This window comes from Thunnus thynnus, chromosome 1 (genome assembly GCF_963924715.1).
Source record: "Thunnus thynnus chromosome 1, fThuThy2.1, whole genome shotgun sequence".
NCBI lineage: Eukaryota > Metazoa > Chordata > Actinopteri > Scombriformes > Scombridae > Thunnus > Thunnus thynnus.
The window spans coordinates 34746420-34759995 of record NC_089517.1 but is presented as its reverse complement, the minus strand read 5'-3'; the positions used below and the strand labels follow the sequence as shown (position 1 = coordinate 34759995).

Sequence of the window (13576 nt, the reverse complement as noted above, 5' to 3'; positions counted from 1 at the left end):
AACCCACTTCTCGAGGTGACTGAGCAAGTTGCTGTGGTCAGCCATGTCAAATGCAGCACTACGGTCCAGGAGTTTCAGAACTGAGCATTCACCACTGTACACAACACAACCTTTCTTTAATTCCTAAGCAAGGAGGTGAGTGTTTTTCTAGACTTTTGAACTGACCCCTTTTCACTTCTCCTCCCAAGCCGGGGTTTTACAGAATGGAGGTTAGTCAGACCTCCTGAGAAGACCATGGCTGACAAAATAACTAAAGTAAAGTCATTTGAACCAGAGAAAAGACCAGATAACTCCACATTAAACATGAAAACAGACTCCCGTTGGAGTTTCACTTATCTCCAGAGACTGAAATAAATCTGTGCACTCCTTAGTTGACTTAACATTGGTATACCTCTTATTCCAGCCAAGTCTTAGTTCATGTCAATTAAGTCTAATCAGTATGTAAACCAGCTAATATTGCTTAGCATGAAATTTTAGCATGATATAAGATGACTGAATTAATAGAATCTAATTTTATTTAATTTCTCACCATGTGACAGCACTGCCATCTATTGACTGGGATAGCAAAGTCTTTTAACCCTACAGAGTATGAACTGCTTTTGTTTTATTTGTCACCTAAACTGTTTGTGTTGCCTTTATGGCCTAAGTTTGTACATGCCTTTATTTTGAAATGTGTTTTATTTTGAAATGGGTTTTCTCTACTGAGGGAGTCACGTGTGTACAATTCGCTTCCTGTTAGTAGTGAAGAAGCTAGCTGAATCAGTTCTCCTGTGTTTGTGTTCATCCAAAGCAATTCATGCTGTAAACGCCACAGAGGCAATGTCGTAAGTATATAATTTCATGGTTGAATATAAATAATTGTTAAAAAAGGATATATTATTTACATGAAAAAGAATTTGATTGGTTTGTATTAAAATATTTCATTTATATGTATTTACATGGAGGAAAGCACATGTTGGAAAGTAAAATGGGAATTTGTTTTGTATTTTTGTGTTACAGTTTTCACTCTGCCCTGTATGATACAAAAGAGGAACAGTAAACAGCAAAGAAAGCTCACTATGCCTCAAGTCAATCATTTGCAGAGAAGAGTTTAGCTAGTTGTATAGCTGCAGTTGCTACACTGTGGTGAGGACAACATAGTGAAAAGACATTTAAAGGCTGGTGTTGTACATCGTGGTAAGATGGATGGGAAACAAAATGACAAGATTTCAGTGGTTAGCAGGAGTTCACGATCATCTGCACCGTCAAGTGGTTCATTAATACGTGCACGTGCCAAAGCAGAAGCAGCTAAAGCACGCCTTGCATTTGCTGAACAAGAAGCTAAAGCTAAGATAGAAAGAGCAGCTAAGGAGGCTGAGCAGAAGAAAGAGATAGCTGACAGAGAAGCTGAATATCAGAAGATAAAGGCTGACAAAGATGCTGCATATCACTTTGAGAAAGTAAAGAGGGATGCTGAGCTTGAAGAACTTGCTATACGCCGAGAAGCAGCAGCAGCAGAGGCTGAAGCAGCTGTGTGGGAATCAGCAGATGCCCAGGCATGTCCGTTGGTGCTAGATGAGGCAGGCCCAGCAGAGGAAGACAAAATGGAGCGGACAAGTGACTACATTACCTCTCACTTTGACCCACAATCACATAAAAGCTGTCCTTCAACTGACTTCCCAGATCAAGTAGCCATTAAAGCTCACTCACCAAAAAGTCAGCCCCCAGCAAATGAGACATTATTTAGCCCTCGCAATTCCTTTAATCCAGAACATCGGACCCCTGCATTTCCAAATGAAACATCATATGCTAATGTCACTAGCCACCCTGACATTTTTGACTATGTGTATGTCCCGCCAGCAGTCAAAATGGAAAATCAGGCTTCGCACAGAGCACCTGACCAACAGAGTGATTCAAAAGAGTGTCAGTCCAACCTGAACAAGTCAGCACAGCCCTTCTATCCAAAGTCCATGCCTACAGCTTCCTACAGTGCACCCACAACTGAACACCTGGTGCAGTACTTGGCTCGGCGTGACCTGGTGAATTCAAGTTTATATCAGTTTGATGATAAGCCTGAACACTATCGTGCTTGGCAGTCTTCATACACCAATGTCACACAAGGGCTAGGCCTCACACCTACTGAGGAGTTGGACTTGATGATAAAATGGCTCGGTAGAGAATCCAGCAATCATGTGAAGCGTATACGGTCAGTACACATAACAAACCCAGTCACAGCACTTAAGAAGGCCTGGGATCGCCTCCAGGAATGTTATGCAGCACCTGAAATGATCGAAAGGTCTCTTTTCGACCGACTTGGCAATTTCCCAAGAGTTTCAGCAAAAGAACACGTGAAGCTACGGGAACTATCAGATTTGCTAATGGAAGTACAGTGTGCTAAGGAGGACGGTTACCTCCCAGCTCTCTCCTACTTGGACACTGCACGTGGTATCGAACCCATAGTTGCAAAATTGCCCTATGGGCTTCAAGAAAGATGGATTTCAGCTGGTTCAAAACATAAGGAAGAAAATAAAGGACAATTTCCACCCTTCGAATTTTTCAGCCAGTTCATAAGTTATGAGGCACGGAAGAGAAACGACCCCAGCTTTTCTATCCCAAGCGCTTGCAGCTCACCCACAAAGTTCGAAAGGAACCCCATTTCGGTTCACAAGACGGATGTTGATTCTACACACACACGTGCAAGCAATGTGAAAGGTGTAAGTGACCCAAATAAGAGCTGCCCAATACACAGCAAGCCACATCCCCTTAAACGGTGCAAAGCTTTTAGAGCAAAGAACCTGGAAGAAAGAAAGACTTTTCTCAAAGAAAGAGGGATCTGCTTTAGGTGTTGTAGCTCAACCACTCACTTTGCTAAGGACTGTCAAAATGCAGTTAAGTGTATGGAATGTGAGAGCACCTATCATGACTCTGCCATGCATCCTGGACCTGCATCTCAAGTCAAGGCTTCTTCAACTTCACCACACAATGGCGGGGAGGGAGAAGAGAACAGCACTACCACCACAGTTGTTAACTCAAGCTGCACTGAGGTTTGTGGGCCAGGGCAAATTGGTCGATCATGCTCCAAGATTTGCCTGGTGAAAGTATATCGCAAAGGTCAACCAGACAAACACGTTAAGGCCTACGTCATCTTGGATGACCAAAGCAATAGGTCATTGGCACGGTCCAGTTTATTTGAGCTATTTAATGTAGAGTGTGAACCATACTCCTACTATTTGAAGACATGTTCTGGCACCGTTGAAGCATCTGGGCGTAGAGCTGAAGCCTTCATTATCGAGTCACTGGATGGAAGGGCTATAATCCCTCTCCCACCACTCATCGAGTGCAATGATATACTCGACAATCGGTCTGAAATCCCGACTCCAAGTGCAGCTCGACACCATCCTCATCTTGCGAAAGTAGCAGAGCACATTCCTGATATCGACCCAACTGCTGAGATCCTCCTGTTGCTCGGCAGGGATGTAATAAGAGTGCACAAGGTCAGGGAACAGGTCAACGGGCCCCACAATGCCCCCTTTGCGCAACGGCTAGACCTGGGATGGGTGCTAGTTGGAGAAGTGTGTTTGGGAAGTGCACACAGGCAGACTGTCAACACCTTCAAAACAACTGTGCTTGAGAATGGTCGACCCTCACTCCTACAACCTTGCACAAGCTTCTTGCACATCAAAGAAAAGATTGATCATGGCACAGCAGCAAGTGACGGCAAGTCAGAGGTCAGTAAACCTGCAGAAGAGGTGTTAGGACAAACTGTCTTCAATCACACAGAACGTGACAACAAGCTGGCATCCTCAATTGAAGATGACATCTTCTTGAAACTGATGGGCAAAGAAGTCTACAGAGATGAGTCTAATAGTTGGGTTGCCCCACTCCCATTTAGGCAACCAAGGCAACGCCTACCCAACAACCGGGAACAAGCAGCCAAACGATTTGCGTCACTCCAGTGCAGTCTAAATAAGAGACCAGAGATGCAACAGCAATACATGGCCTTCATGGGAAAAATATTGGAGAACGGTCATGCAGAGGTAGCACCATCGTTGGGAGAGAGTGAAGAATGTTGGTACTTGCCAACCTTTGGGGTTTTCCACCCACAAAAACCAGGCCAAATTAGGGTGGTATTTGATTCAAGTGCCAAACACTTAGGTATTTCTCTCAACGATGTGCTCCTCACAGGACCCGATCTCAACAATACACTCCTTGGAGTTCTGATGAGGTTCCGGAAGGAAAAGGTTGCGATCCTGGCAGATATACAACAGATGTTTCACTGCTTCTTGGTGCGACAGGACCACAGGAACTACCTGAGATTCCTGTGGTACAAGGATAATGACATGACAAAGAAGACCACAGACCAAGGACATTCAAAGACGTTCTTCCGACCAGTCTCAGAAGTTGTTTTACTTCTTGCTAAAAATGATGTTCAGAGACCTGCTTAGTTCATGTGGTAATTAGTTGGTGACCTCACGGAGGTCAGGCGGGGAGTGTGTTGCCTTTATGGCCTAAGTTTGTACATGCCTTTATTTTGAAATGTGTTTTATTTTGAAATGGGTTTTCTCTACTGAGGGAGTCACGTGTGTACAATTCGCTTCCTGTTAGTAGTGAAGAAGCTAGCTGAATCAGTTCTCCTGTGTTTGTGTTCATCCAAAGCAATTCATGCTGTAAACGCCACAGAGGCAATGTCGTAAGTATATAATTTCATGGTTGAATATAAATAATTGTTAAAAAAGGATATATTATTTACATGAAAAAGAATTTGATTGGTTTGTATTAAAATATTTCATTTATATGTATTTACATGGAGGAAAGCACATGTTGGAAAGTAAAATGGGAATTTGTTTTGTATTTTTGTGTTACAGTTTTCACTCTGCCCTGTATGATACAAAAGAGGAACAGTAAACAGCAAAGAAAGCTCACTATGCCTCAAGTCAATCATTTGCAGAGAAGAGTTTAGCTAGTTGTATAGCTGCAGTTGCTACACTGTGGTGAGGACAACATACTGTTGCTTTAACCTTTTGTGCATTTACTATAACATTATAGACATTTATAGTTTTGATAATGTTAGAGACCTCATGTTTGAACAATGTTGAGTTGAATGTTTAAATATTATGAAATAAGAGCTATGTTGAATTTATAATGCTAAAACTATGTTTTTCTGAATAGTTTAATGTACTGCTATCTACAATTTTTATCACAATGGATTCGACTGTAGTGAGGCCTGAAGTATGCAATTTTATGTTGTTTTACCCCTAAGAATCAGGAATAGGAGATCATTTTAGGCAAGTCAAAAGACATGCTAAACTATTTTAGTAACACCAGGTTTCTTTTGAGACAAAAGAATTACATATTCATTAGTACTTGTGGTGTGAAATGCTTTATCCACGCCCAAAACTCTGTGAACTGATAAAAACAGAAGCCTGACTAACATTGTGCCAGGGGTGGTACATCACAAAGCCTTTAGTTCCAAGTCCTTTAATTTGTGCATGTTGATCTATGTTCTTTTTGTCTTTTATAATTTTGTAACATTAAGTCTTGACATTTCATGTGTAGTATTAATTTATGAAGTCACATACTTCACTTCACTATGGCCCACTAATTTAAAGTTCATATTATTAAGTCTTTTATTGATTTGTTTTATTATTCTCTTTACCATGTATTATCCAGATGTTTAGCTATTAAATAAATGTCTTCATTTATCAACAAGACGTTGTTTGTTTGTGTCCTTTGAGAGCAGAAGACAAGTGGTCAATGTATTGAAAAGAACTTACATTTAAGAGACTGATTGTATTTGCTCTATTCCATTTAAGAAGAGTGGTGCCCCGAAATTTAAAATAAACATAGTGTCATTCCTACATCAGCATCAGATGCAACCAGGAGATCATTAGTAACCCTCAGAAGGGCAGTTTCTGTGCTATAATGAGATCTAAAACCAGATTGAAATTTCTCAAAAATCTCTTTGCTACTCATTGACAGTATTACCTGAGATGATGATACTACTACTATCAAGACTTTGGAGAGGAATGGTAATTTGGAGATTGGTCTGTGACTATTGAGGTCTAGGGGATCAAGATTAGGTTTCTGTAAAAGCGGTTGGATAATGGCATGTTTGAAATAAGAAGGTACACAACCAGTAGCCAGTGAGCTATTTATAAAATGTAAGATGTATAGGCCAAGGAAGTCAAAGACCTTTAATAGAAACTTAGTGGGTAAGATATCGAGGGACATGATATTGGTTTCAAGTGTGTAATTATCTCTTCTAAGGATGGCAGAGATATGGGTTCAAAGTAGGTGAGATGAATAAAGTTCTCCTGAATTATGTAGTTTCTCTTAGGGTACCTAGGGCCCATTGATCAAACAACTTCCACTTGTGGTCTAAGGAAGGTATCTGAAAGATCATTAGATAATTACTTATATTTATCTCACCTGAAAGCCAGAAAGAACTAAAGGCCTCCTTGTGTATTTCTGCTTGCAACTTGATGGCAAAATTACAGATGCTGTCTATGCAGTTGACTTTATGCATGACTCTTTCACACGGGCTACCAAGCCTCTTTTGTTCTGACTCCTTAAATTAACTCTACTTCTACATTACAGATACAGACAGATTAATAATTATAGAATCAAATGGAGTAGGCTTACAATTAGCCTTATGATTACAAGGAGCCTGAATTAGCACCAACAGCTGTTGCTGGCCTGCATTGGTCTATGCAACATATCAACTTTTTGCTGTATTAAAAACTCTGGTAGTGCAAGGACCATTAAAAACAATCAATGGATTAGCTGATCGACAGAAAATTAACTATTTTGATCATAAATTAATCATTTAAGTAATTTATCAGGCAAATTTTTTGCAGGTTTGAGCCTTTAAAATATGTTTTTGTTTTTTGATTTTTTAAATCATTGTAAACTGAATTTCCCTGGGTTTTGAACTGCTGGTTTGACAAATTTGACTGTGATTGTGTGGACCATTTTTAATTATTTTCTGAAATTTTAAGGACTAATCAGTCAAAACAACAACAACAAAAATATATATAGAGAGATTAATCAATAATTGTTAGTTTCAGTCCTAATCTGTGGTTTTTACTTGCACTTTACATTTTAATTGCCCATTTTCTGTTATTTTAAGAGGAGGCTATACTACGATGCCCAAATCAACAAGGTCGTAAGGTTGCCCACAACTTCGATTATTTCATGTGCTCTTGCCTCCAAGTGCCTTACTGTCATCCAAAATGTATAACTGTGTGGACTGTGAAGTATATGCCTACAAGAGTATCGACTACACATTCAATATCTGGAACATCTGCACTTACAAAGATACCTAGTGTAGTATGTACAGTAAGTGAAAAAGATAAGTCTGTGTGCTAAACTGAATCATGTCAATTGTCGGCAGTGATAAGAAGGAGTTGAATATGATAACGGAATGAGATAAGTGGACAACTGTTGTGTAACGCATAGCATAAAAGCAGACTTATACTTTGTTGGCTATATCACAAATCAGTTTTAAACCTATAATGATGGTCTGCTGCTATAGAGAATTTCACAGCAGGCATTTTAAGGTTAATCCTACTTGACACTTAAAACAACCTAACTTCAACAAATACCTCTTTCTAATGCTTTCAAGCAGATGCTTGTAGGCGTCTACTGCATGAAGGACTGCCTGTGTGAGTGTCTAAGAGAGAGAGAGGAGAGAATAATCAGGACAGATCACTGAGAGGAAGCAAAAAGCCCAGCAGTCAAGAAACAGTGAGATGCCTTTCGCAATCACATTTTGGCTATACCACAACTCTAATTTGGCCAGATCAATGCTGCAATCAATTGAAAACTGCCTCAGACATACACCACCACACACAAATTACTTTTTAACCTTTTTGTTTTACTTTTTATTTAAGTTTGTTTTCATTCAGTTGATCCAGGGAGAAAAATAGATGTGTCCTTTAGGCCTGTGCCTGATGTCAGTTGTGAAAATTAATTACTGAATTTAATTATTGAGTTCATTTAGTTTATCCAGATAAGGTGTAGATGGAGAATCTGTGTGTGTGTGTGGGTGTGTGCGTGGTCCAGGTATTCCTCACGTTGTGGGGACGTGTGTGTGTGTGTGTGTGTGTGTGTGTGTGTGTGTTGAATAGTTGGGGGTCAGGACCACCAGCCGATCCATTCAACTGCTGCTGACTGATTGTGTTATTTATTTGCTGGACCACGCCTCCAGTGTGGTTCCTTATTAATCTGTGCTTACAGTGGAATGTTTCCATTGGCTTATCTGTTGAATTACTACTGGCATGCACACTCACTGGCCACTTTATTAGGTACACCTGTTCAACTGCTTGTTAACGCAAATATCTAATCAGCCAATCATATGCAACTCAATGCATTCAGGCATGTAGACATGGCCAAGAAGATCTGCTGAATTTCAAACCAAGCATTAGAATTGGGAGGAACACTGATTACAGAGAATGGCCTGGAAAAGAGAAAATATCCAGTGTGCGGCAGTTGTCTTGTTGATGGCAAAGATCAGAGTAGAATGGCCAGACTGGTTCGAGCTGATAGAAAGGCAACAGTAACTCAAATAAGCACTTGTTACAACCGAGGTATGCAGAAGGGGCATCTCTGAACGCACAACATGTTGAAGCTTGAAGCAGATGGGCTACAGCAGTAGAAGATCACACCGGGTGCCACTCCTGTCAGCTAAGAACAGGAAATTGAGGCTACAATTCACACGAGCTCAGCAAAATTGGACAATAGAAGATTGGACAAAGATTGCCTGGTCTGATGAGTCCCGATTTCTGCTGCGACATTCAAATGGTAGGGTCAGAATTTGACGTAAGCGACATGAAAGCATGGACCCACCCTGCCTTGTATCAACGTTCAGGCTGGTGGTGGTGGTGTAATGGTGTGGGGGATATTTTCTTGGCACACTTTGGGCCCCTTAGTACCAATTGAGCATCATTTAAATGCCACAGCCTACCAGAGTATTGTTGCTGACCATGTCCATGCCTTTATTATCACAGTGTACCTATCTTCTAATGGCAACTTCCAGCAGGATGTTTTTAAAGGCAGAGAACCCAACAGATTGAGGGGTTAAGATAACAACCTCCATTTACAATTTTTGATCATATCTGGGTTATAATTTTACACAGAATCTATAGAACCTGGTTATTCATATGTTCACATGATGAACCAACTTTGAATCTTAAAAGCTCTGCTGGATTTGGCTTCTCCATCACCATCACCATTACCATCACCAGTAATGGAACACAAGAGCATCGGGATAATTTATCTGTATTCCCATTGTCAATTTTTTTGCTATCATTTCAACATGTTAATGCTTCTACAAAGTTTATCATCATATATTTTTTTTAACTGACTAACTGCCATGTAATGTGAGTTGAGGATGTAAACAGTGTTTAGAAACCTGGATAAGATGTTTATATGTCACAGTATCCTAGTTTCCATTAGAGTACTCCCCACAGCATAGTTTCTTAAAACCAGGATAAGGGCTTATCCAGGCTTCTGAAACCAGAATATGACGGTCACATGTGCTAACAAACAACCCAGACACTCCTATAGATAACCATAACTGTAATACTAGTATCCATGTAAACACACCTTGTGTCTGAGAAAAAAAGGTTTTCTGTCCTTCCAGTGCTAAATGTAGGAAAGTTTTCTTTAGTATGTTTTAGTGCTGAATGGCCGTGCTGTTGTATGACATTGCTTCTCAGTTGCTTAGGATAGGCCTTGTATAATTTAGTCCAGAGTAGACTTCTCATTATGCTAAACGGTATGGGTGTCACAATTTCGATTCTAAATTGAAAATCAATCGAAATGAGTGTTTGATTTCGACCTCTCAAAATCAAAAACAGGATGATTCTCCCAGTATTTTTTTTCTCTCTGTCCCTGCCTAAATATGGACATCTGACGAAAATAAAAATATTTCAAAGACGTATCAGCATAGCTTACCAGTAGCCTGCAGCTATATTACTTTTTGAGACACCATGGCCACTATCAGAGGCAGAGATGATGGAGAAACAACAGAACTGGAAAATCCTCCTGCTTCCTTGAAGTCACTGGTGTGGCAACATTTTGCCTTCCCTGTGAGTTGTGCAAGTTTATTGTTAAAACACAAACTATGCCTCTTTCCTACCATAGTAACGTAGACAACGGGCTACAACCAAATTTTCAACAAACAAGCTGTCTTCTGAGTTGGACCTATAACACTGGTCTCTATGGATAGCCGGCTGTGTGAGAAGTGTGCAGGGACCGTCTAAAAAGTTCAACACTTAAATTTTGTTTTCTCACAAGCTGTGAAGTATTCTTCTGCTGTCTAGAGACTCTTCTTTTTGTTTTTGTGTTTAACAGTTTGTTCCCGATTGACTGCTGAAATAAGTTATTGTTATTACATTTTTAATAAATTATTTAAATTTGATCATATGCCCTCAGAGTGGTACATTCCAAAAAATATGGCTGTTATATCACGCTTGATACTATGTAGCCTCTCATTTTAAAGAAGAATTTGAAAATGTAAACGACAGTTGTCAGGGCATAAAAACAATGATTTGTTGATCTTTACAAATCAAGACTCAATAGTCTTACAATGGCATAGCCATCAGTGCTGAAAAAAATATTTAAATTGAAAATGGAATCAAATCGTGACCTTGAAATCGAAAGTCAAATCGAATTGTGGACACTGAGAATCGTGACACCCCTAGAAAATGGACTGCACTTAGGTGGCGCTTTTCTACCTTAGTAGACAAAGTGATTTACAGTTTGCCTCTCATTCACACACTCACCACAGATGGTGGTAGAGCTGTTATGCAAAGTGCTGGCCTGACCATTAGGACCAATTTGGTTATCAAAGTCCTGTTCAAGGGTTTGCTTTTTTATTTTATTTATATTGCTTTTTGAGAAGAACAAGAATAAGAAATAGGAAAACAGATAGAATAGAGTAACATAGAGGCAGTAACGTACATACTTTATACATGATGTTATGAGTAAGTTGAGGGTTACTTTCCCAATTTGCTAAGAAGAAGAATCAATTTCTTCTGTTCTTCTCAAATATATGAATTACTAAGTATTATTAAAGAATGTAGTATTTTTGTTAGATGCCAAAGCAACTGAAACTCTCCATGGTGAACTGAATGGGAACACTTTATCACTGGCAACCTGCTGAGGAAGTCTGTTTTGAAGTCAACATGGCCTAAACTTATCCCATGGAGACTGTGTCATTGTTCTTATTAACTTCATACTGTGGAATCAAAAACAGGGAATGAGAAACACAGGTTTGTAAGGTAAGGAAACAATCCGATTTGGACGAAAATGTCTCCCAGAACAATAACAGTGATGCCTGAGCAGGAGTTAAAAAGAGATGACACCAGGCATCAATATCATGAAAAAAAAAACAAAAAAGATTTAAAAATAGATAAACATGGATTGAATCAGTAACTTTAGCCATTAGAGTCATTTCATATTAAGTGAAAACATCAATCACTACACACACAAATGCTCTTGTTTTCATCTCCCTGACCAACTCTAAAACATTCAATGTTTCCCCTATAATTGTACAGCCCTGGCAGGCTGCCAGGCCAACAAGAACCCCCAACAGGCCAAAAAAATATTTTTTTTAATGAGAAAAATAACACCAAATACCCATTCATTCAGAAATCAATAGCATTTGGGAGCCTCTGTGCAGAGTTGTTCCGAAACTTGGGTTAACTACTGTGTCATTGTCTGGAAAGCTCTTGGTAGTGTAGCTCCTTTTAAGGAACATGTCAGTGCATAGTGAGTGGTTGAGTGACAGAGTGAGCGGCAGAAAAGTGACGGTGAACGCAAGTGGAGCAGAGGAAAAGGTTAGCAGGAAGTTGTCAGTCTGGCAGTAAATGTACAGTGCAGACTACAGTGTGTCAGTTAATAAATGCTGGAGCTTGTCAAGACCAAGAAAAGTCACGTCTGTTGTTTCCCACACTGCTGGAAAAATGAAGCAACAATGGGTTAGCCTAACCTGAAGATACTAAACAGAGAAATAGAGAACAGAGAAATGTGTGACTACTGAGTCTCCCGACTTATGCTCTGCGTACCCTCCCCACCCCCAACAAGACAACAATAATAGCTTATAGCAGCCATGACTAGGCATGTCAGGTTTGAATTTCTCCACACTAGGTCATGTGATGCCTACCGTGTGGTTGTGTTCATTACCTTCATCACTGCAAATTTTTTTAAAAAATGCACACATCCGTCACAGCCCTACTCCACACATTGAAGCAGTGTGCATGGGGCTGTAAGTGCAATTCTCGGTACACAAAGAGTTTAACAGGTTGTGCTTTTTAAATTGTCTTTTCATAACCTAAAATACAAGAGCAAATTTGTAAGGAATGGAATAGTGTGTTTGTAAGATGCAAAATACCCAGCATACTCAGCTAACTAGCTTTTTACTCACAGAACTAACTAACTAACTCCCTATTCAGGACTGTAACATCAGTGCTACTATCAGAGTTTAGGGTAACATTAGCATCTCTATCCTCTTTTGTATTGGATTTGGGGACACTTACCTGAGATGACTTTGCCAAACTTAATGGTCCATCCTCATCCTCAAACTCTTTTTTAATGTAAAAGTGAAACATACTGTTTGAAACCACTAACAATGAAGCTTAATTCTAACCTTTGTGCTTTTCAAAGTAACTAATTATGTATTTCTAGGAAACACCTAAAAGGTGTAACGTTACAAAGAAATAATAGTCTACTATTACATTTTCTTCATCAAATACTGTAATATAGGGCTTACTAGCTCCACCCTGCATTACAAGTACATTGCTGCATCTTTATTTCCATGTCTTTAAATGGAATATTGTGTGCTGAGGATGCTGATCTTTTACCTCAGACATGTAGCTTTAGCATCAGTCTTTTTTGCATTATTACATGATGAATTATCGTAATATTATGTATAGTATGTAACCATCAGATGCATTATTAAACTCATTTTGCAGAATTCTGATTGTGATATGAATCAGCCGGAGACAGCTTTCCAAACAACTGATGAAGCTAACTAGCTGGCTAACTATAGCTCATAAAATCTGTCTGAAAATTGATGACCAAAAGTGAGAAACCTGCTTACATCTGTCTTAAATCAAGGTCCCTATGTTTCAAAGATGATAATGAATCTTAAGTGGTAAACCCTCCAGTGTTATCATAGTAAGCTGCAGACAGACGTGTCGTGCTACATTGGAAAGCATTGTGTTTATGCTCACTTTTGTCTCTTAAACACACAATTGAAATCACTTCCACCTGTTGTATCAGTGTATGTGTATGTCAAAATGAGCATGAGCACATGCCTCCATAATACATATTTAACAGTTAAGATTAAATTAAATGTTCTTCGCTGAAATACAAGTCACCATTGTAAAACTTGAATAACCTCTCATGTTTTTTATGAAATATACATGTAAACTTGCTGTCACTTTAAACAATTATACACACATAAAGAAAAAAATACAGACATGAGCACACAATTACATACATGTAAAAGGTGTACACACACACACAAGAACAGTGCAGGAAGTCTCTCAGGGTGGTTTCCCTGGCAACAAGCAGGTGATGGTAGTTACAG

At 39.4% G+C, this 13576-nt stretch overlaps 2 protein-coding genes across 3 annotated transcripts in view; one reads left to right on the top strand and one right to left on the bottom strand.

Annotated features, from left to right (window-relative positions):
- The window catches only part of LOC137187452 (neural-cadherin-like), a 265262-nt gene that overhangs the window by 201233 nt on the left and 50453 nt on the right, over positions 1–13576 (bottom strand). The gene's annotated exons all lie outside the window — the stretch shown is intronic.
- Positions 644–4901, top strand: LOC137187444 (uncharacterized). Of its 2 annotated transcripts, XR_010929211.1 has the most exons (3): positions 644–824; positions 1000–4669; positions 4845–4901. XR_010929211.1 is itself a non-coding variant. In XM_067596320.1 (2 exons), exon 2 carries the CDS (start codon positions 1182–1184, stop codon positions 4422–4424), a length of 3243 nt encoding a protein of 1080 aa, XP_067452421.1. In that variant the 5' UTR covers positions 644–824; positions 1000–1181; the 3' UTR covers positions 4425–4901. The 2 variants fall into 2 exon arrangements, 1 of the variants encoding a protein (XP_067452421.1); XM_067596320.1 differs by having other exon boundaries at positions 1000–4901.